The sequence below is a fragment of the Anabrus simplex genome, chromosome 3, assembly GCF_040414725.1.
Source record: "Anabrus simplex isolate iqAnaSimp1 chromosome 3, ASM4041472v1, whole genome shotgun sequence".
Classification (NCBI taxonomy): domain Eukaryota; kingdom Metazoa; phylum Arthropoda; class Insecta; order Orthoptera; family Tettigoniidae; genus Anabrus; species Anabrus simplex.
Window position 1 is genome coordinate 147,139,368 of NC_090267.1, and position 25,659 is coordinate 147,165,026.

General features: G+C 43.0%; 1 protein-coding gene across 1 annotated transcript in view; it reads right to left on the minus strand.

The window, feature by feature from the left end:
- Positions 1–25,659, minus strand: part of v (Tryptophan 2,3-dioxygenase vermilion) — a 136,320-nt gene that overhangs the window by 83,456 nt on the left and 27,205 nt on the right. Inside the window, exons 3-4 of the mRNA XM_067144227.2 lie at positions 4,245–4,312; positions 751–822 (exon numbers count right to left, since the gene is read on the minus strand). Coding sequence (XP_067000328.2) covers positions 751–822; positions 4,245–4,312 — 140 coding nt within the window. The remainder of the gene's footprint in view (positions 1–750; positions 823–4,244; positions 4,313–25,659) is intronic.

The following is a 25,659-nucleotide window of genomic DNA, read 5'->3' on the forward strand; positions in this document are numbered from 1 at the left end:
GACACTGATATAGATCGTTTTCGATTATTTCTACATGGCACCCCCCCCCCCTCAACTAGAGTGCTAGGGGTGCCCACCACTGCAGTATTTTTCCAGATAGTAAGTCATATGTATACCAAGTTTGGTTGAGAGGTATGTTAGAATATACACATATTCATTTATAATCTCGGTCATTTTGGACATCATCTTTCCACCCCCTTCTCACTTCCTATACTCATGGGGGCGAACATTGGACTTAAACGGCACCCGGAGTATCATCATTCATCTTAGCGATCCCGAAAAGTATGGATTCCGCTCTAAATTTGGTCGTTTTCAATTATTTTCACATGACACCTCTAACCAACCCCCACCCCTACGGGCAACGATGGGATAGGAAAGGGCTAGGAGCGGGAAGGAAGTGACCGTGGCCTTAATTGAGGCACATCCTCCGCATTTACCTGGTGTGAAAACGAGAAACCACGAAAAAGCACTTTCAAGGCTGACGACAGTTCGGTTCGAACACACTCTCTTCCGAATGCAAGCTGATAGTTACGCGACCCAAACGGCTCAGCCTCTTGCTCGATCAATATTTTTCTGTCCTACATATTAAGGACAAATAAAAGTCCTTGCCAGTAACTTGAATGACTTGCTAGACATTTGATATAAATTATAATTCAATACAGAGGCCGTGATCTGCAAGGCTGGAGAACTTTGCTCTCCGATGCAAGTACACAACTACAGTTTTCGTTTCTTCATGATTCAGAGACTAACCTTGAGGATCAAGACGATGCGGCTCATGCGCTTGAGGATCTCCAGAGAGCCTGACTCATCTAGCACCAGGTCCTGGAACAGAAACATACCTCTGATTCCACTGACATGTTTATTATACAGTAATCTAAACATGTGGTTAAAAGAAAAGAAAACTTAAATAACGAGGTCAATATAGTGAGTTGTTATAACGGCGATGGAAAATGAACAGAAAATCCAAATAATGATGTAGAGTGATGCAGAGCATCTTCTGAGTGTCAGTTAAAAAGCCCAGGGAAGAAACTTGGTAACTTCAAAAAATGCTGCACACATCAAGAAATATCTTGCATCACGCCTGTGTATGTCAGTTAACTGAGTTACTATTCTGGCTTGTCCTATGCAGACCGGAAAGACGACCCTTAGGATATTTGTAAACATACAGTACAATTGCACGTGCCCCAACCCACAGGCAGAAAGCCACGCTCAGGCAGCATTTCAGTTGAATTTGTAACACTAGTGTGGAAACGTTCTAAGCATACGCCATGTCAACATGTGTACGTGTACACATAATCACATTATGTCAAGAAGGATGGTCAACAAAGGCAGTGGCTCTACATGTGGATAGTAATCAAAGTGATGCGGTCCGAACTCAGAAGCGATGCAAGGAGACATGAACTGTTGAGACTTCCCTCGTATAGATCGCCCACGGGCTACGACTGCAGTTGATGACCGTTTCCTTCGAATTTCTGCTCAGAGGAACCCTGAACGCAATGCCACTATGCTTCTGGCAGCCACAAGTCGCCGCGTTTCACTTCAAACTGTGAGAAACTGGTTGCATGAGGCACAACTTCACTCTTAACGCTTATGGCGAGACCTATCTCTCGAAATAACGCTAATATGGTATGTATGTCTCTCTTTAACTTTTTATGAAGGATCAGGAACTTTTTGATCCAAGATGATGCAAAACTTTCTGTTAACTGAGTTACTATTCTATTTTATTTTATTTTATTTTACTATTTTATTTGGTGGTGTAGTTCTCAAATTATTTTGAATTTCAAAAATCGCGTGTATGGAAAACAGCACCTAGTTTCGTCGGTTTGGGTGAGGTTTCACAGAAGCCCTGAAAATATCTAAAGAAACGTACCAGGATGAAAAAGATTTGAAATTATCCTGCAAGCAAGGAAACAAATTCACGACACATACCATAAACTCTGTGAAATAATAAAGTGCTGTTTTATGACACAATCTATTAAACAAATAATTCGTTCGGCAAAATATCCGTCCTTTATAAATCCGAATTTTCTCGATTTTTCCATAAATGTTTTACCATGAGAAGTGAGAAAATGTGGTTCATAATTGTTGTAATAAGGTAATGCTAAAATATTTTACATTATTTTGCAAAGTCTTTAATTTTCCTTTCTAATAACGTAAGAAAAATTGACTTCTTTCCGTAGACGCTTCGACTGTAAATGATCGAAGACAGAGCGGTTGATCTCTTCTTTCCATCCTCCTCCTCAATATGCTTTAAAGTATCCATTCTTAAGCACTATTCGTATTTTACTCTTTAAAACATCATTCAGTTTTTCGCATAGTAATTGCATCCAGTCGTAATGATATAGAACAGAGTAATATCAGAATGATCGCGATTTCTTACATTTGTTACATTAACACGATAGAGTTCGTAATAGCTAGTATTATTTATCAAATCACTGAGAAAGATATCTTCTCAAGCGGAATATTATGGAAGCGAGAAGAGTGAAGATTTTTGAATTATTATTACGATAAGCATCAATTCATTGTTTTAACGGAAGGACAACTGCACATTTCACTACCATTTTATAATGAGGTCGGTTTTGAGACAACGTTGTGAAGCCGTACTTTTATGTATTTTATCATTGTCGTTCCCACAGAGGTTTTGATGCAAACATTCACACAAATATTTTAATTCATTTTAATTCACTGTGTATATCACAATATCACTTCTCAGGTATCTAAAACAGTCCCATTTCCAACTATTTTTGCTCTTATATTGTATTTTCCTTCTATTTGCATGGTCTTAATTTTTGTACTAATTATCGCACTAAAATGTGCAATACCTCCTTTAATTTTGAAACGTTTTCTCCTCAAATAACCTCTTTTTTCTGCAAGAAATACTTGACAGTTTGCAAGAAAGAATTTTTCTAATACATAGTCTCCTCAGGTTCATTAATTTTACATCCCCCTGTAATTTTATTAACAAGGAAAATTGGTGACAAATCACATCCTTATCTAAGATGTTGGTAGATAATAAGGTATTTATCGTTGTATGTATGTTCAGTCCGTCAGCGATGCCGCTGGTGGGATCCTCAACAGCTCTGCCATCAGCTGTCATAGATGGCTTAGGCATCAGTGAAGAGGCGTACTAGGGAAATGAGGAGTGAGGTAGTTTCCCGTTGCTTTCCTCACCGAGCCAGAGTTGCTATTACACATCAGTCTGCCAAGCCCACTGAAATGCATACACAAACCGACCCTATGAGCAACATTTTCACACCATTCATAACAGGGACTGGCTGCATAAGGATTATTATTATTATTATTATTATTATTATTATTATTATTATTATTTTGCTATTTGCTTTACGTCGCACCAACACAGAAAGGTCTTATGGCGACGATGGGATAGGAAACGCCTGGGAATTGGAAGGAAGCGGCCGTGGCCTTCATTAAGGTACAGCCCCATCATTTGCCTGGTGTGAAAATGGGAAACCACAGAAAACCATCTTCAGGGCTGCCGACAGTGGGGCTCGAACCCATTATCTCCCGATTACTGGATACTGGCCGCACTTAAGCGACTGCAGCTATCGAGCTCGATGCGTAAGAATTGGCATTACTAGCATCGCTCATACCTCAGTCACTTTCATAGTGTCAAAGCCAAGGATAAGACAGAGACAGATCTATGAAAGTAACAAAATTGCTCTAGCCTATACCAGAAGACATAGTGCACTGTAAACACTAGGTCCTGCCAGCAAAGGCATGATTTATCGTTAGGAAATACGGAAATTATCATATTATGACTTGACTCCATTCACCAATTTTATACGAATAATATAACAATTAAATATATCCCACAAAACCTAAGATAAGCCACTTGTATTTCTTTTTAAATAATATGTACAGTAACAGTTTAACTCTTCTTTATTCCATTAATAGCTTTCTTACAAATGTTGCATCTGTGCATGGTCTGCCTTTACGAATGCTCTTCTTGTAAAAATGAATCAGCTGTGGGTTGCAGTTTTTTAAAACATTAATGAGTAAATTTTGTAACCTCTATTGAGTAAAGATATACTTCTACAGTATTAAAACTGTTCACCATGAAAGTATTACATATAAACCTCTGAAAGACAGCCATTGCACGATGTGCTCAGGCCGCAGACTACACGACATTCGCAGTGATGAAAAATAAATACCACCGATTCTTTTCTGAAATGTTCTGAAATTGTAGGGCTGCATTCTGGCATGCATTAAAGGATGTGGCTTACCTCTGTATTGAACATATTCCGCACCGAGTCCAGCTCATAGATGATCTGCTTGAACCAAAGCTCGTATGCTGTGAATAGAAAGAGAGAGATAATCAGGCAACCCGTAACACAAGAGCAGAACAAACCTAACACAACGCAACGAGAAGCCTGAACACTATTAATTTTGATAAATTTTTATCAAGTTTCTGCACGTAAAATTTCAGTATCGCACTGTGAAAGGCCTTTTGCAACTTGTAGTGTTCAAATAGGAGTTCGGCGGTAAGTGAATAGAGAAGATTTAGATTTAGAGAAGATTTAGAGAAGATTTGCACAGCCTTGTAATAGTGTGAAGAACTGATAATTATGATAGATAGGTTTTAACATAAATACATATAAAACAGTGCAAGCCTCAGTCATGTTGTCAGTTATTCCCTGTGCCGTATCTGGATGAGTGGATGACGCAATAGCCGCCTGACTCAAATACACTGAAGAAAATGGAAATTGCAACACCCAGAAGGATTGGTGCTACATTGTTGCAATTGAACATGCAGGACGAGTGTTCGGTTGATTCGATGATTACACTTTCAGGTCCCTCTGACCGCAAGTTTGGACAACAATCAATACAGAATATTCCCACCACGAGCTGCAATACATTGATGAATTCGTCGAAGCATGGAATCAATAAGGCCCTGGATCGCTTCCTGAGGAATTGTAGCCCATGCTTGCTGCACTGCACGGGTCAGTTGTTCCAGAGTTGTGGGTGGCTGAGGACGGTTGGCCAGTTGTCGACCCATCATGTCCCACACATGCTCAATGGGACTGAGGTACGGGGATCTGGCGGGCCATTCTAAGGTTGTGATGTCGTGGAGAACTTCTCTGGAGATGCGTGCAGTGTGAACCCGGACAATGTCCTGCTGAAACATCCCATTAGCAATGTTCGCCATAATAGGGTCAACCACTGGATAGAGTACCGTATCAACGTACTGTCGAGCAGTCATAGTGCCCTCAACAAGCGCTAATTGTGATTTCACATTAAAGCCAATAGCTCCCCAGACCATAATGCTTGGTGTTGACCCTGTGTGCCTCTCGACAATAAGATCTGGGCGGCCCCTCTCCCCGGTACGTCGGCGCACACGATTCCGGCGATCACTGCGGGCAAGACAGAAGCGCGATTCATCACTAAAGACGACCCTATGCCATTCGTCGACCCACGTCGATCTTTCTCGACACCAGGGCAGCCTTATACGTCGCTGTTGTGGGGTCAATGGAACACCTTCTGCAGGGACACGGGCTCGTAAGCCAGCTGCACGCAGGCGATTACCAACTGTTTGTTGTGTAACGTGGGGTGCCACAGCTGTTCGAATTTGCGCTGCTGTTGCATGGGGTTCCATCCGGGCCATCCGAATGATGCGGCGATCCTCTCACAGTTTTCTGTCGCGCTGGGCCTGTGCCAGGTCTACGAGTGTGGGTAACTTCATTTGACCACTGCTGCCATACACATTGTACTGTAGATGCCTGTCGGCCAACACGTGCTGCGACAGTCCTTAGCGATAATACAGCCTCACAAGCCCAATTATCCGAGCCCTCTCAAACGGCGACAGTTGTTGACAGCGTGCTCTTTTCTGTCGTCGAGGTATGTTTGACGGGGAACACTTCACTGCACAGACTGCAAGTCAACTACGCTACACCAGAGTCCGTATACTGGAGTTGATTCCTCCGCGACCAATCAAGTGGGAACACCTGTAGCAACAATCCAATGGATCTGAAACTTTGATCGTTTACATACCGACATGGCATCGTTCCATATCTTGAAAATCAACACAAACGACCAATGCTTTCAAGGTGTTGCAATTTCCATTTTCTTAAGTGTAGCTCGCCCAGTGATGTTATGGTCTCAGCTATAGCTCACATAAAGGAGACAGTACTGCTCTTATGGACCTACAAGGAGTGAACACGCCGCCCCTGAGACACCCGTAATTCCTCGTCATTAAGGGATATTATACTGTACTTCGTAATGTGTTCTGAAACATAAAAAGGCTTGGTATATGTCATATGCTGAATAGATACGCTGTCTGATCCACAATAACCCGGAAACGTACCTCAAACTGAAGAAAGAGTTTTCTTGTAATATTTATTTATTTATTTATTTATTTATTTATTTATTTATTTATTTATTTATTTATTTATTTATTTATTTATTTATTTAATACGTTGACAATCCGGGATTCCCCCTCTCCCCCCCCCCCCATCAGAGTCAACGAGGGATCCCACCTCTACTACCTCAAGGGCAGTGTCCTGAAGCATGAGACATTTGGTCGGGGATACAGCTTGGGAGGAGGACCAGTACCTCGCCCAGGCGGCCTCACCTGCTGTGCTGAACATGGGCCTTGTGGAGGATGGGGAGATTGGAAGCGATAAGTGAGGAAGAAGGAGGGAAGCGGCCGTGACCTTAAGTTAGGTAGACTATCATCCCGGCATTTGCCTGGAGAAGTGGGAAACCACGGAAAACCACTTCGAGGATGGCTGAGGTGGAAACAGAATCCCGTTTACTCAGTTCAACTCCTGAGGCTAAGTGGACCACGTTCCAGCCCTCGTACCACTTTTTCAAATTTCGTGGCAGAGCCGGGAATCGAACCCAGAGGCGGACTTTATTTCTTTTTACGTTGCTCTTCCACTGAACTCTCTACTTCTCCTTTCTTAGCCGGGTGAATGGCGCAGACGGTTGAGGCGTTGGCCTTCTGACCCTAACTTGGCAGATTCGATCATAAATACGCCAGCCCTGTGTATGTAGACATACTAGTACGTAAAAGAACTCGTGTAGGAGAAAATATCCGGCCACATAGCCTCCGTGGCTTAGACGGCAGCGCGTCGGCCTCCCACCGCTGGATACCGTGGTTCAAATCCCGGTCACTCCATGTGAGATTTGTGCTGGGCAAAGCGGAGGCGACACAAGTTTTTCTCCGGGTACTCCGGTTTTCCCTGTCATCTTTCATTCCAGCAACACTCTCTATTCTCATTTCATAGCATCTATCGGCCATTAATAAATCACTTCGGGAGTGGCGATCCCATCGTACTAATAGCCTATATCTGCTTCATTCATTACATCCCTGACCCGGTCAATGACTGGAAAACAGGTTGTAGGTTTTCATTTTCATAGCGTCTCTGAAAACCATAAAATTGTTTCGTGGTACATGAATCAAATAACATTACAATGTTCTAGGCCTATAGCTGCAGTCGATGTGCCATCTCTGATAACTGGCTTGGGGGAACCTCGAGCTGAATGCTGCAGGACTCAATTCGGCGTCTCTTGTGGCTAAATGGACGCCTTCGCTTTAATAAAACTGTTAGTAACGCGTTGCATTATGTCAGTTTTTATTCCCTCCGGTTATGGCGAGGTTCAGCTCTTAAGAATGCAGCCCGTTACAAGTGGGCAATCATTCGCATGTACATCGTGCAGTTATCATTGGCAGCTTGCTTCGTCGTGCTGGTATCATCCGCATGCAAGTGTTCTGCTAATGCCCTAAATATGAACCCCATTGAACAAGGCTGGGACAGACTGAAACAAGTTGTTTATGAACGTGCTGACTGACCACTTCATTTGCAAGTTAGGTCGTCTAGTTATGGATGGAAATAACTGGACCAAGAATAGCTCGGCGACCTTCTGTATTCCAGCAAGAGGACATTGCACTCACGCTGACAATATTGGTGTGAAAATATTTAACTGAGATACCAATGGTTAAAAATGTACTGAAATGCTTCCAGTTTTGTTTCGTTGAGTAGAAATTAGAGGAAGTGCTGAGTGCTTGAATTTGGTTATGTTTCTTAAACTAACTTCATAGGTGATGATTACTTAAAAGATTTAATGTATTTTACTAGTATCGTACACAAAACTCACTTCAGAATAAATTAATAGAAACAGTATCTGTATTATTACCGAGCGACCACTGCTCTGCCGGAAGACCTGCAGATTACGAGGTGACACGTGGTCAGCGCGACGAATTATCTCCGCCGTTATTCTTGATTTCTAGACTGAAGCGGCTACATCGTCGCCAGATAACTCCTCAATTGTTCTCACGTAAGCTACGTGAACCTCGAAGTAACCCTCGGATGCAGATAAAAATTCCTCACCTAGTCGGGAACCAAACTCGGGGCCTCCGGATAAGAGGAAGGCTTGCTACTCTTAGAGTAGAGACCAGCTCTGTGTTATTAATTATATGGAAATTAAGTAACAAATAGTAACATAATAATACATTAACATTCCATACGATACTTTACGACATTAAATATCGCACTATGTAAGTTGAGTTGACATCCTGAAGGCCGGTTGGGTTCTCAACAACTCCGCCATCAGTTGTCACTGAAGAGGCATACTTCGGAAATAAGGAGTGAGGTCATTTCCCGTAGCTTTCCTCACCGAGCCGGCCTACATGTCTTGCCAAGCGCACTGAAATGCACACACCAGCCGACCCTACGTGTGAAATGTGTATACCATTCAGAACTGACATGATTAGCATCGCTCAGAAATCGTACTATAAAATTTTAATTACAGCTCACTCCAGCGTAAATGTATATGTTGATTTCGAACATTGAGACCATTAAGTATCTGAGGACTAGATACGTAAATATACAATTATTACTAAATTATTTTTTATTTGTTTTACGTCACACCGACACAGATAGATCTTACGGCGATGATGGGAGAGAAAAGGCCTAGGAATGGGAAGGAAGCGGCCGTGACCTTAATTAAGGTACAGCCCCAGCATTTGCCTGGTGTGAAAATGGGAAACCACGGAAAACCATCTTCAGGGCTGGCGACAGTGGGGTTCGAACCCACTATCTCCCGGATGCAATATATATTTTAAATATTGTTTTAAAAAAGCGTTTTGCCCATAATAAATGCAATTTTCAGCCATTTGGAGAAGAATTGGGCAACGTTAAGAAGTTCACGACATAAATATGCGGACAAGGTGGCTCTACACTCACGTATTCATAAACCAGAAGCGAGATGACTTGACTAACACGTGCCATATTGACAAGACCTAGGGACTTCGATTGTATTCTAGATACCATAACCACCTGATTCTAAAGATGATATGAAAAGGTCGGGTATTTAGGATACAGTCAGAACTCAGTCATAGAAAGCAATGTGTTCCGTCTTCCCCACAGGCACACTGATTGATGAAGTGATGTTTGCCTATGTAAGTAACAAATTGCAATCTTGATCAAACATGCCCATAAACTTGCTCTAAAGACTGATACTGCGGTCTTAATACCGCGTTGTGATTGATATAAATATCGATTATCTCTATAAGCCATAGACCCGCACTGGCATTGCAAAAATACAGCAGGTAAAAGGATTGTTTGTTTGCCCAGCGATTATAAGCCAAAAAAGTATAACACCAGAAAGATGGACTAACATTCATTATTTTATTTTTAATTTGAGATTACGCAAAACCTTATAAAACGGTGTTAAACTGTGGAATAGATAACAGAACTTATTTTGGTAGTTCGAAAGTTCTCTCCTATTTGTATTAAATGATCTAATTGCTATAACTACACAGATTTCAGAATGTGAACTGTCGTTAGACTCTGACATTACAAGATAAACATAACTATGCAGTTGTTATCAACATTGCCGTCAACACTTTATGCTTGTCGTAATAACAAAGATATTACTGGCGTGAATGGCGAAGTTTATGATTTGCAATTCGATACAATTATATTTTCATGGGTCGATAACAGACTTTATTATACGTAGGTCGAGTCATAAGTCATGGCTACTATTTTTTTTTTCTCGCGAACAGGAGACAACACGGAAAATCTAAGATATGCATTGAGAAACGTACGGTATGCACTTGCGTATGATGCCACTAGATGGTGTATGTAAACAACAGTGTGTGCCCCCAAGTTCAGTGTGTGAGTGAGAGCGTCACAAAATGGAAGTCAACAAGCAGGAGCAACGATCGTATATTAAAATAGCATGTGACTATGATCTAATCCTCAAAGTCAAGAAGCCATTACGTGGACAACGGTTTGCTAACAAAGAAGACATCGTAACAGCATTTCGGAGAGAGGTGTCACACGCTACTGATACACATGCGCCTGCCCCACCGCTGGCAACGCACAGTGTAAGCCTTAGGTGATTATCTCGAAGGTCTGTAACCAGTGGAGACCTGTCGTTTGTACGTAGTCTTGTGTATTTGCTGTCTACACCATAATAAAACAATTTTTACCAATGGCCTTTGTTCTGTCACTTTCCTACGAGAATCTCCTGAAGTCAGAATTTGTATTCGGGCATTATGCATAAGTACATGCCCTATATTTCCAAATGCATATCTTACATTTTTGGTGTCGTCTCCTTTTCACGAGAAAAAAAAAGTTGTCATGACTTATGACTCGACCCTCCTATATTAGACGTGAAATAAGCTACATTCATTTTTTTTAAGTTTTGCATCACCGCTTTAAGCAGGACCGGTTTTTGGCTTACGCTGACTAAGCTGCAGCCTAGGGGCTCATACCACAAAAAATAAAGTAATTCTAAAAACTGAAAATATTCACACGTTTAACAACAGTAACTATCATCAATATGTATACAAGACTAAAGCTTTGTATGTTAATGCTTATTCCTAAAGTTGTATCGGGCCGATTTGAAGAATTATGTTATCTTGTTCGAAATCTGTGACTAAGTGGATTCCCAAAGACGTCTTGAAATGGTTAGTTTCTTGGAAAATCCCACCGTCTAAGAGGAGAAACCGTTAAATGTATCGATTCCATTCCCTGACCCAGAAAACTAGAGGTGTTTTTTCGCCAATACTAAGCAAACTTTACCGCATATTTTTTTAAAAAATACCTTGAATCGATATTCACCAACAGAATGTTAGCCGGCAGGGTAGGAGATGGGGTGCTATATAATTTCTAATCGCTAGATTGCATGCCTAAAGCTTGGATTCAATCCCAAACATTTCGGAAGTGTTCATATGGCGCTGTTGATAATGATTCGTCCGTCACATGGAGACGATAAGCCTTGATGAAAAATGAAATGTCGTATGGCTTTTAGTGCCGGGATATCCCAGGACGGGTTCGGCTCGCCAGGTCCAGGTCTTTCTATTTGACACCCGTAGGTGACCTCGCGTCGTGATGAGGATGAAATGATGATGAAGACCATACATACACCCAGCCCCCGTGTCTTTGGAATTAACCAATTAAGGTTAAAATCCCCGACCCGGCCGGGAATCGAACCCGGGACCCTCTGAACCGAAGGCCAGTACGCTGACCGTTCAGCCAACGAGTCGGACAGCCTTGATGATACTGTACAGGAGTTGGCTATGTGCTGGTACCGAGGTTCGCTCTCTTCCCTCCTACTATCATGTATCAAGGCATTCTTTTCACTTTATTAACTCCTCTGACAGCCTGCTGTCAGTTCTTGATGGGTGCAGTACTGTTGTATTCATCTCTTGACAAAGGCCAGAGCAAAGTGTAGCTTCCACCACAGTCCCAGTCTCATCCATGGCTGTGACAATATGGAAGCTGCTGGGGTATGGGTGGTGTTGAGTAATGCTAATGACATTCGGAGCATAACCAGCGCGCCTGAGTGTTAGGGTCAGTCGTGCTACAACAGCACCGTCTGGCCCAGTGAGGAAAGCAATGGCAAACTACCTCACTCCTTATCTTGCCTAGTACGCCTCATTTTGATGCTGTCATTGTTTCCCCCTCCCCCCTATATCTGAATAGCCTTTGATGGTGCTATTTGAGGATCCAACCAGCCTCTGGGCCGATGACCTAAGAGACAGACAACTCCTCTGATGTTGGCGTCAGAAAGGGCATCCGGTCGTAAAGACTCGCTTCAAGGATGCATCTCACTTCATATCCGACCCTGTAGAGAAACGTGACCAGGGTTGGACACACACACAAATAACTTACTGATGCACAAGCCTACGTCCTTTTCAACAATTTTCAATTTGCATCGTTAGAGATGGATGAAAACGAGGTCTACAGAGAAAAGGTAAACACAAGAGACGAATTGGTCGCTCGCATTATACATAGTTTTGCCCTCATAAAAGAACGTCAAGACGATCTCCGACGAGCTACACGCGCTATTGCCAAGAGAGCTGAAAAGTGCATTGAAGACTGCGGTGGGATTTTTGATCATATAGCCTACTATAACCCGTTTCAAACGACGTAGTGTTGTGTATCAATAAACGCACTGATGAGTTATTTGGGTTGAACTGTTGCACATTTTTGCGTACCATACAAACAGCTGTAATTCCGCACACCCTGTAAATTGGACACATATTCATACGACACTTTTGCTGTGAAATAGCCCATAACACAGCCTCGCAAAACATGTACTATTCCTCCTGAAACACCTTGCGCATTAGATAATATTAAAAGGACAGTCTTTTTTTTTCTTTTCTCTTTTTTCCAGGCTTTGTCACATACGAACAAGCGACAAAGATGTTCTGGTCCTTAAGGTTACGGACACATTACAGTACAAATGTTTTGTATTTACGATCAGTCTTTGAGCTTACTGCGCAAAGTTACATTCGTAGTATAAAAAAAGTCTGTATCAAGAAGACTCAGCAGTAAGAGATATGTTTAACTATCCCCTGGCAGTACTGCCTCAAAAACAATAAACAAGTAGGATTTTAGTGTGGTAGATTTTCCCCAGTAGATGCTACTGGATTGGAATTCACTGCATGTGATCTTAACTGAAACACCTCAGAAAAGGTCTTTGCATTATTCAGCACTGATCAGAGTAGTAACTGTCAAGACCTCTTCGGCAGTGTATTATTCATCGCTAGATACCTTTCCCTCCGGCCGATGTTTAAATCCCTTTTCCTAGAAAGGAATGTCCCGGCACGCCGTAAAAGTAGTCAATCGGAGGTAAAATAAATAACGATTATTATTATTATTATTATTATTATTATTATTTCCGGCTCGTTGGCTGAATGGTCAGCGTACTGGTCTTCGGTTCAGAGGGTCCCGGGTTCGATTCCCGGCCGGTTCGGAGATTTTAACCTTCATTGGTTAATTCCAATGGCTCGGGGGCTGGGTGTTTGTGCTGTTCCCAACATCCCTGCAACTCACATACCACACACACAACACTATCCTCCACCACAATAACACGCAGTTACCTACACATGGCGGATGCCGCCCACCCTCATCGGAGGGTCTACCTTACAAGGGCTGCACTCGGCTAGAAATAGCCACACGAAATAAAATATTATTATTATTATTATTATTATTATTATTATTATTATTATTATTATTATTATTATTATTATTATTATTATTATTATTATTATTATTATTATTGTATTTTCAGTGTAATGGTGTAGGGGTAGCGTGTCTGAGGTCGGGTGATCGATTCCCAGCCAGTTCAAATATTTTATTGATGAACTGAGGGATGAAACGAAATGTACTCAGCCTCTTGAGACAAACTGAGGAGCTAACTGATATCAGAAGCAGCGGATCCGGTCGCAGAAGCCAAGTTGTAAGTTAAGGATGTCATAATGCTCACGTGACACTCCAGTATCTAGAGGCTATCTGGTTGGGAAGCAAACGCCATGACAGAACGAGGACCTTAATAGCCTACATGCATCACAGGAAAAGAAAATTTATTATTATTATTATTATTATTATTATTATTATTATTATTATTATTATTATTATCACCGGGCGATTTGGCCGTGCGGTTAGGGGCACGCAGCTGTGAGCTTGCATCCGGGAGATAGTAGGTTCGAGCCCCACTGTCGGCAGCCCTGAAGATGGTTTTCCGTGGTTTCCCATTTTCACACCAGGCAAATGCTGGGGCTGTACCTTAATTCAGACCGAGCGAGTTGGCCGTGCGCGTAGAGGCGCGCGGCTGTGAGCTTGCATCCGGGAGATAGTAGGTTCGAATCCCACTATCGGCAGCCCTGAAAATGGTTTTCCGTGGTTTCTCATTTTCACACCAGGCAAATGCTGGGGCTGTACCTTAATTAAGGCCACGGCCGCTTCCTTCCAACTCCTAAGCCTTTCCTATCCCATCGTCGCCATAAGACCTATCTGTGTCGGTGCGACGTAAAGCCCCTAGCAAAAAAAAACCCTTAATTCAGGCCACGGCCTCTTCCTTCCCACTCCTAGCCCTTTCCTATCCCATCGTCGCCATAAGACCTATCTGTGTCGGTAAGACGTAAAACCAATAGCAGAATTATTATTATTATTATTATTATTATTATTATTATTATTATTATTATTATTATTATTATTATTATTATTATTATTATTATTATTTACAATTTTGTTTTACGTCGCATGGACACAGGTCTTATGGCTATGATGGGGCAGCAGAAAGGGGCTAGGAGTGGGAAGGAAGCGTCCGTGGCCATAATTGCCTGGTGTGAAATGGGAAACCACGGAAAATCATGTTCAGGGCTGCCGACAGTGGGGCTCGAACCTACTATCTCCCGGATGCAAGCTCACAGCTGCGTGCCCATAACCGCACGGCCAACTCGATTGGCATTTTATTTATTAATATTATGATAAGAAGTTTTAAAAATCATTGGGTTTAATGTAGGAAAAACTTAAGACTGCTTATTAGTATTGTTTTGTTTTTATTGTTGTTGTTGTTGTTGTTTCCAGTAAGAGAGGATTAGGCCATAGAGCTCGACAACCCCGACAAAATAACTTCTTCCTCCTCTTCTTCTCCTTCTTTTTCATCACAATCGTCATCATCAGATATCGGATTCTCCCTGATGTTGGTTACCAATTTAGCAAGTTCAATTCTGTTTATAGCTGTTCTAAAAATCTGTTCTGCTGATCGACCTCTAGTCCGATCCTGGTACTACTGCCCAGCCACGACATTCTGTGCCTTTTTCAGGGTGCACGGCCATTGTCCACTTGACCCAGAAGTATGATTTCCAGCAACGGATATGTTTTCCCCCTCTCAATAAGCAACCAAGAAAAAGATTGTCCAGCTGAAGAGCTAAGTTATAAGATAAGTGATCGATACGATAAGAGCTCTCCATAACAGTAACGTTGTTATTGTTGTTGTTGTTGTTGTTGAAGAAGAAGAAGAAGGAGAAACTATTAACTTCCAGAGTCAATCGTGACAAATTCAAGAAGACGAATAATAATCAGGTACCTCGGGAACTGCAACTCCTTCAGAGGCTCTTGTTGGCTTATTTTTCTATCCCTCTTAGGATAGATTAGTTTTCACTACATCATTTTGATAATGGCATCTGTAATTACATTATCTATATGCGACATGGTTTAACGGTAAAATTGCTATGCTCTTAAGCCAGCCAGTCACCTGGAGTTACAAACAAGCTATGAGTGATGAGGTAAACCAGTTGTGTTCGGTGAAATTAAATAATGTGCTTCGGTGGTTAACGTAACCGCAGAGCAGCGAGATGAACGACATGGAGCGGAATGTAAAATACTGGAACCTGCTCCATACTGCCACTTTTTACTAGCTTCTTGGAGCAGACTGACCTTCAGTTGCACGTGGAACCATTCTAACAATGTGTAAGGTAGACGGCTGGGAAATACGAGGATACGTTACTCTCTATCCCAAGCCTGTTCAGTGTGAAAATGATGACTCCTTCTTTGCAGAAGATCCCTGAGAGGTGTACCAGGAATTGACTACTAGTTTTCCATTATGAGCTGAAGTGACGACTGCTGTACAGAGGTGGGAACAGGAGAGGAGCTTTTAACTTTCGAATTTCCATACACCATGTAGCTTCTTCCCTATAGTCACGACCACCAAATTAGGCGCGTCAGAGAATTTTTTTTTCTATTTGCTTTACGTTGCACCGACACAGATATGTCTTACGGCGACGATGGGATAGGGAAGGCCTAGGAATTGGAAGGAAGCGGCCGTGGCCTTAATTAAGGTACAGCCCCGGCATTTGCCTGGTGTGAAAATGGGAAACCACGAAAAACCATCTTCAGGCTGCCGACAGTGGGGCTCGAACCCACTATCTCCCGATTACTGGATACTGGCCGCACTTAAGCGACTGCAGCTATCGAGCTCGGTCGTCAGAGAAATTACGCTGTTGCCAATGTCTAATTGCAGTCTCTTAAGTGTGGCCGGTATCCAGTATTCGGGAGATAGTGGGTTCGAACCCCTCTGTCTGCAGCCCTGAAGATGGTTTTCCGTGGTTTCCCATTTTCACACCAGGCAAATTTTGGGGCTGTACCTTAATTAAGGCCACGGCCGCTTATTTCCCACTCCTAGCCCTTTCCTCTCCCATCGTCGCCATAATATCTATCTGTATCGGTGCAACGTAAAGCAACTTCTAAAAATAAAAAATAAAAAATCTGATTGAACACATCATTTCAGAGCGTGAGGCAGTTTGTTCTCTCCCAAACTCCTGGTGATACCTTCTACAATTATGCAAAACAAATTATACTACACGCGTCAGGAAAGACTGCTGATTTCAGCGGTATAATTATTTTTCACATAAACGAATTAAAATAATTACTTAGAATAAAAACCTGAATAAGTAAATTTAAATCTGTAAAATCATGTATTTAAATTTTCAGTAAGCGACCACGTTTTTTGTTTCTTTAGCCAATAAAATGTTGTCTGCAGGAAAATATAGGAAATCGTCTAACTTAAATTTGTTATCTGAAACATGTTCCCATGGTTCTTTTGGTTTTCCTGAAAAATGCCCGGAAAGCGGCCATATAAATGTCGCTAGCTGACGACGTTCGGGTCTCGCCCGCCATCGCAGAACACAAGACACGATAAGTACTTTCGGATTACGCATTAATCTATATCAGTTTTTAAACATTTTTATTTGTTTATGGCTTACAATATTTGAATACTTGAATACTATATACTGGACTGTGTAATATAGGAAAGATAACTATTTTAAAGAATACGTGGACGTAGAGCGGACCGGGTTGGTCTAGACCAGGGCCTCTCAGGGTGCATGCGCGTGGTGCATGCACTGTGCACGGTGCAAACGACGACTTGGCTTGGTTGACCAGAGTGCAGACCCCCCCATTCCTCGATTTGGAGCAATAGCGCTTACTCTCTTTCCTCACGCCTGTCTCGCTCGCTCCGCCTGTCTCCCTCTGCCCCACTTGCGCCGTAGCGCTCAAAATCAGGGCTGAGTTTAGCCGAGTAGAGCCGAACTTAGCCGAGTAGCCCAGAGACGAAGCGTTGATCCGAGTCATGCCGAGCAACACCGATGCACAGTGCACGGAGCTCTTACGCCTCGCTCTGCACGCGTGAGATTTTGGGCGTTTGAGAGGCCCTGGTCCAGACAGTTATCAGCGTTGGCAATCCTTGTGCAGAGGTAAGAGACTCTCGACCGTCTGTCGCTTCGCCGTTCCCATATCTGACAACAGTGCAGTTTTCCTCACCCAGCTAATTCAATGGCCGCAGGTTGAATTTTCCAGCCCCATGTCAGGCGTAAGATTCCCTGCTCAATGATACACACGTCAAGAGCCACAATTTACATTCAGATGTAGATATGAAGTGTCTCACACTGTCGACCACCGCATAACTTTGTCTGTAGAGTCATAGGGCAACCGTTGTGGTACCATTACTTTGGGCTCGGATAAATATTTTTAGTGGTACCCCACATAAGGCCTTACAACTGATATTCAGACGTGCAAATCACGTAATTTTCAAATAAATTTCAAATTTTGAGGCCCTCCTCGACGTCTAATTGATTTGAGATTCGGACCATGTTTTAAATGCAAATGTAAGTATCAGTACTCGACCTTCACACACCTTAGTCGTATATCGTTTAGTTTCAAAGTTATTAACCGCAAACCAAAACATATACCTCAGAATCGCCAGTTTATTAAAAGTCCCCCTCCGCCATATGCATTCAACTGATGCCCACCGAGTGACCCACATTTCCAACCAACTGGATCGGATCTTCAATCCCGGAGCTGTAAGCCCAAACGTGAGCACTTTACTTCGTTACACTTAGGTTAAAAGGTATGTAGCCTGAATTTATGGACGTTTTTATGTTAAAAAGATGACCTAACCTAGTCGCAAGGCTAATTTAATCTCAGATTCCTAACTTTCTGTTTCGGTTTCAGGTGACGAACAATCATCGCTCTCTTATTCCAAGGTCAGTAATAAGAAATGAGTTCACTCGTCATTTAGCTTTTTCACATGACTAAAACGGTACCCAGTAACCTAGGTGATCGAATTAATTGTCATTTCTCGCAGCTTCATGATGGATACATCTCCAGTTATCTCACCTGTTTTAGTTTGTGAGATTCAGAAGGGAAGTGATAGACGTATGACAATCACTGGCTTCTTATCAAGACGGCCGCAGTTTGAATCCCAGTGATTTTTAAATGAAAAGGAAAAATTAAGGTCCTCTGGCAATGGTTAAAATATCAACAGCCACGTAAAACTACAAACTTGCTTTTGTTTTGTTGCTTTTAACAAATACAGAACAGCAAGAGAAAGACAAAAGAAATGAAATGGCGTATGGCTTTTAGTATCCGCCTCTGTAGTGTAGTGGTTAGTGTGATTAGCTGCCACCCCCGGAGGTCCGAGTTCGATTCCCAGCTCTGCCACGAAATTTGAAAAGTGGTAGGGCCTACGAGAGCTGGAACGGGGTCCACTCAGCCTCGGGAGGTCAACTGAGTGGAGGTGGGTTCGATTCCCACCTCAGCCATCCTGGAAGTGGTTTTCCGTGGTTTCGCACTTCTCCACCAGGCAAATGCCGGGATGGTACCTCACTTAAGGCCACGGCCGCTTCCTTCCCTCTTCCTTACCTATCCCATCCAATCTTCCCATCCCTCCACAAGGCCCCTGTTCAGCATAGCAGTTGAGGCTGCCTGGGCGAGGTACTGGTCATTCTTCCCACTTGAATCCCCCAACCCAAAGTCTGAAACTCCGGGACACTGCCCTTGAGGCGGTAGAAGGTGGGATCCATCGTTGAGTCCGAGGGAAAAACCGACCCTGGAGGGTAAACCGATTAAGAAGAAGAAGAAGAAGAAGTATGGCTTTTAGTGCCGGAAGTGTCCGAAGACATGTTCGGCTCGCCAGATGCATGTCTTTTGACTTGACTCCCTTAGGCGACCTGCACGTCGTGAGGAGGATGAAATGATGATGAAAACAACACATACACTCAGCCCCCGTGCCAGCAAAATTAACTAATGATGGTTAAAATTCCCGACCTTGCCGGCAATCGAAACCGGGACCCCTGTGACCAAAGACCAGCACGCTAACCATTTAGCCATGGACCCGAACAGCAAGAGAAAGAAAGTGGTGGTTTAATTTCGTACGAACACATCGAACGTATTCGGCGACGTAAAGGTGGGAAAGGGTTAAGGTTGGGAAGGAGCAACCGTGGCCTTGATTAAGGTCTGGTGTGAATGCAAGCTCACAACAGCTACGCGACCATAACCGCACAGCCAACTCGCTGGGTCGAGAGTATGAGCCTATGAGAGGAAGTAAGCTTCAAATCCGAAACTTTCTGCTCGAATTGACAATTTTTTAAAATGCTATTTATTCGGGGCGTCGACCTATAGAGATCTTTTGCCCCTACTTGCACCATGTGATATGAGCCTGCGTGTAATTGGAATGAAGGAAGTGTAGAGTGTTGAATGTGAGGAAAGGAACGTTAAGGACGGCACAAGCACCCAGTCCCCAGGCCAGCGATATTAATAATTTACAATTAAAAACCCCTGACCCAGCCGGGAATCGAAACCGGAGCCGGCGGGTGACAGGGAGACGCGTTGAACCCTACACCGCGGGGCCGGACAAGGAAGAGTTTAGGGAGCCCGCCTGGTGACCATGATCGTTAAGGTGTTGAAGTCAAAACGGTCTGACCGTAGTAAGCCGGTTCGAATCCCGTTGGTCGAAAACAATTTCACCATCATAATGTTGGCCGGCAGGTTAGGGGAGGTGGTTGTATATAATTTCTTTTTTTGTTGTTGGTGCTATTCTTGCTATTTGCTTTACGTCGCACCGACACAGATAGGTCTTATGGCGATGGTGGGATAGGGAAGGCCTAGGAGTGGGAAGGAAGCGGCCGTGGCCTTAATTAAGGTACAGCCCCAGCATTTGCCTGGTGTGAAAATGGGAAGCCACGTAAAACCATCTTCAGGGCTGCCGACAGTGGGATTCGAACCCACTATCTCCCAGATGCAAGCTCACTCTAACCGCACGGCCAACTCGCCCGGTATATATAATTTCTAATCACTAGATTGCGTGCCAAAAGCCTCTCCGCAGTGCTCATATAGAGTGAGGCCATGTGACGCTATAGATGGTGATTCGTCCGTCGGATGGAGATGTGAAGCATTGAACAGACTCCTTGGTGGTATCCGACAGGAGTAGGCTATGTGCCGGCAGCATGTTTCACCCTCTCCCTTGCTACCATACTGTATCACGTCATTTATTTCATCTCACTAACTCCTCTAATGAGGATGACATCAGGAAGGGCATCCGGTCATAAAAATACCCGCCACGACAAATTTATCTCACCTCAAACCCGACCCCGTAGAGAAACGGGTCAAGGACTGAACACGCAAACAAGGAAGAGTTTACGGCTAGTACGATATGTGGCGGGAAGCGCAGGCTGATTGCAAGGCACACAAGTCTATACTTTCCGACTTATTAGGAGTTGGGCTTTCGTGTGAAGCGACACGACGAAGATTTTCGATATCACCAGTGGGATACTTGTAAGATATTCCAAATTGGACACGCTGTTACCGTGAAGCGACATGAATATCCTCAGTCTTCTGATTGCATCTAGCTCTGGCGGAAGGAATGTCGTTAGTTTTACACGTATTATTTGTCGCGTACAACTACTACTATACCTAGCTTAACTGACTTATCTCCTTCTCTACTTCGTTTCATCCTTCCTCCATTTCCTTTCTCGTATACTGTATGCTGGTAGATTCAAATTATAGAGCTCGGAGTACTTCTCTACCTTCTCCGCATACGATATTAAATACATGTTCACTCACCGGGCTACTTTGTGGGAGACCCGAGACTTGAGTAGCGGTCGCGTGCGCGTATCTTTGGAGTAGCGCCCTTTCCCCCTCCCCACTCTTTAACTTTGGAAGTGTCTCGGAAGACTTTTTCAAGAAAATGAAGTCCCAGTGACTGAATTTAATAGGCCTAATAGACTTGAAACGCGCATTTAATATATTGTTCATAGTCATAATAAGTTACAACACGTATCATCATGGTTAAAATCACCACTCAGAAAAGAATACTTAATAAGAAGTGCCTCTTACGGTAGAAGTTTCTTCAACACTTCTCTCGGATAACACTACCATCAAAGCCGTGCCTCTGGAATTTGTTTAAAAATGTGACGTGAGTCAAGTTCTGTCATAAATAGGAAGAGGTTTTGGTAATGGAAGTCCTTGAAGAAATGCATACCATATTTCAAATAAATCCCTGTAAATCTTCAATCCACCAACACATGATTGTGGTATCTCACTGAAATCAAATTCTTAGATTTTTCCCATACAAAGTGTCGGTAGTGCACTAGTTGAATGTCAAGTATTGTGTCCCTCGCGCTACCTTCTCACCTTGTTGGACTGTGTGTGGAGAAAGATGTCCTTCGCTTCTAATCTTACATGACGAGTCTTGATTTCCGTGTGGATACGTACGTACTTTTAAAAGGTATTCCCCCTTTGGACATTGAAAATCCACTCACTGTGCGTACGATACGGTGGATCTATAGTGTACAATTAGACGTAGAATAGTGGACCGGTATTTTTATGTAGCAGTAATATCAGAACAATACCCCCCCCCCCCGCGCTCCTGCCGCATGACGCTACAGCTCTGATGGGCCTTGGCCTAGCAAGCAACCGCTGTTCAGGCCGAAAGCCCGCAGAGGTCAGTGCGACGAGTCCTCTCGGCCGTTGTTCATGATACTCTAGTCCGGGGTAGCCATCTCACCGGCAGATATCTCCTCAATTATAATTACGTAGTCTGAGTGGACCTCGAACCAATCCTCAGGTCGAGGTAAACATCCTTAATCTGGCTGGGGAGTGAACCCGGGGCCACCGGGCAAGAGGCAGGCACGACAGCTTGGGACCGACAATGTCAGAACAAAACGTGAAAGATTTCCCACACCGGTACTCCTCTGACATGCTGACAGAAGAAGGGAAAGAGTTGACCTACTTTTAACATGATGGCTGAATGGTCAGCGTAGTGGCTTTCGGTTGGGAGGATACCGGTTCGGTTCCTAATCACTCCGGGGACTTTAGGTACGTCTGGTTGATCAAACCGGCTCTATGACTCGGCATTTGAGTTCACTTTTTCGTGCATATCTCTCAATAAACACAGAACACATCACTCTATCAGTCCATAGAGACTCGTAATAGTGAACACATCCTTCCACATGGGATTGGCGTCAGGAATGGCATCTGGCCGAACTGCAAGGCCAAATCCACATCGAGAACCTATCAAAAATAATTGGAAAAAGACCAGGAAGAGGAAAGTGTGGTGACACTTACTGGTTTAAATTCCGTGTAAATAATTGAGAACGTTGAAACACACTTTAAATGTGTTAGGTCGTGCTCAGTATATATCGAAGAGACGCGAAGTAGGAAGGTTGTGGGTTCGGATCCCACTGGTGCTCAGTTTGCCACCTTTTTCCTATATTTAACATCTCTTCGATATGTACTATCTGTACTGAACACGACCTAATACGTTGAATAACGAGCTAGATATCTGCAGACGCTTAAGTGCGGAGAGTACCCAATATTTGGAAGATAGTGGGTTCGAATCCCACTGTCGGCAGCCCTGAAGATGGTTTCCGTGGTTTCCCATTCCCACACCAGGCAAATGATGCGGCTGTACTTTAATTAAGGCCACGGCTGCTTCCTTCCCACTCCTAGCCCTTTCCTGTTCCATCGTCGCTCTAAGACCTATCTGTGTCGGTGCGACGTAAAGCAACTTGTAAAAAACAAACAACAAAAGAAAAAAGAGAGTACGATGAAAGTTTATCTAGTGTACACTGCGGTCATGAAAATAAAATATTCATTAATTGAGAACGTATTTAGTGATAAGAGTTGAGAGTTGAGGACTGTGGCCAGCTCGTTTCCACTGACCAACATGTAATTTGTTACTTTGTACAAACCTCAAACTGGAAATCTACAGAACAATCAACGAGCTGCTGGAGGCCTGGAAAACAGGATCGAGAGAGCGATAAACGGCATCAGTGAAACCGAATTATAATGAGTGTCACATAATTTTCCTCGAAGCTATTACATAAGTGTAATTGTATGAAAACGGACATCATGTTCAGCACTTACTGTGTTGTACCGATAAGGCAAGGCTACTTATTCATTAGTTACAGTATTTATTTCACTCATGAATATTTTGTAAGATGTTCCCTTGGTCATGTTGTTGATAAAGAAAACACTCACTCCCCTCGAATACGCAGACGTGCCAACTTCCCGGATTTAAAAGCGAGACTCCCTATTTTCGGTCCTTCCTCTCTCCTGATCGCACAGACTTACCTCACGATTTTGAGAACAGATTTATAGTGTTCCTGTAGTTTTTGAAAATCCCAGGTTTTTCCTTTTTCCTTAAGTAGGTGGAGAGAATTGATGTTCAGTGGACACTGGCAAGGCAGATCCAATCAGCTGGTGGTGTTCTTAAATATGACAGAATCTCTAACGTAATGCTTTATATTTTATAATTTACACATAGCAATGCCACTGTGAGACCATTTTTTATCATATTTACAAGGACATAAACTCAATTCAGATCAAAGCTTCCCGAAAAAAAGAATTCTGGAAAAAAATTAAACCATAAAACACGTTCAACAAGGCCAGTACTTTGACCATAAATCTAGTTCAGAAATTTATGAAGAGGCTTAAGACAGTTACAATGAAGAATCGTGTGTTCTAAAGCTCAGATACACGTAATATTTTAGTATTTATAAATAAATGAATTCAGATCAAAGCTTCCCGAAGAAAGAATTCTGGAAAAAATTAAAACACGTTCAACAAGGCCAGTACTTTGACCATAAATCTAGTTCAGAAATTTATGAAGAGGCCTAACACGGTTACAATGAAGAATCGTGTGTTCTAAAGCTCAGATACACGCAATATTTTAGTATTTATAAATAAATGAATTATATAAGAGTAATTACATTACTGAACAGTCTTCTTCTTCTTCTTCTTCTTCTTCTTCTTCTTCTTCTTCTTCTTAATCCGTTTACCCTCCAGGGTTGGTTTTTACCTCGGACTCAGCGAGGGATCCCACCTCTACCGCTTCAAGGGCAGTGTCCTGGAGCGTGAGACTTCGAGTCTGGGATACAACTGTGGTGGAGGACCAGTACCTCGTTTAGGCGTGCTCACCTGCTATGCTGAACAGGGGCTTTATTGGGGGATGGGAAGATTGGAAGGAAAAATAGGCAAGGAAGAGGGAGGAAAGCGACCGTGGCCTTAAGTTAGGTACCATCCCGGTATTTGCCTGGATGAGAAGTGGAAAACCACGGAAAAACACTTCGAGGATTGTTGAGGTACGAATCGAACCCCCCTCTACTCAGTTGACCTCCCGAGGCTGAGTGGACTTCGTTCCAGCCCTCGTACCACTTTTCAAATTTCGTGGCAGACTCGGAAATCGAATCTGGGCCTCCGGGGGTGGCAGCTAATGACACTAACCACTACACCACAGAGGCGGACGTTCTCATGAATTCTTCATATCAAATTCTTTTCTTTTGTACCTTAAGATACCACTGGTGATTTGACTGCACTAAGTACGTGGTTTTCCTGTGGGATCTTCAACATTTTGCGATATATCCACGTTTCAAAAGTCTGCAGTCAGTTCATTGACGACATCCTTCGACACCGAAAAGCAGCACCGGTATTACACCGAGTTTTGAATTGCTTGCCATGGTTGCACACAAAATGTTTCCATTTCTGAAACACTATCAGATTAACAAAGATTAAGCGCAAGCTCTTTGTGTTACCGGAAGGCCTCAGCTAACGTGTGCAGGCATTTTCAGTTGACGCCATTGACGCTGCCTGCGCGTCAATTTCGACGTTCCTTTTTACTCTAGAGAAAACCGGATCTCTCTTGAGTGGTCTATGACCTTGAGTTTTAATAAATTTTGTCGGCTAAACGCCGAATGTGTTACCAGAAAACTTTCACATGACGACATCGCACAACAGTGATGTACAGGTGCTGGGAAACTGGCAGCGAGCATATTGCATTTGCATAGGGGCGTGACGTCACACTCTCGTGCACTATATGGCTAGGTTGCATTCTTAGTCTTAAGTTAACATAATGGAGCTCACCGCGGAAGGTTCAAAGCGAAGACTCCCGACTTCGTTGTCATTTCTAAATGAGTGGGAAGCATTGTACTTATTTATGTACCCTCAAGGGTTGGTAAATGTTTAAACGATATAAATAAAGTTATAGGTGGTCCACTGTCTGTAATTTCGTTTGTTTTCCTAATTCTTCAGATATTTACCCTATTTAGATAAGACCGTATCAGTG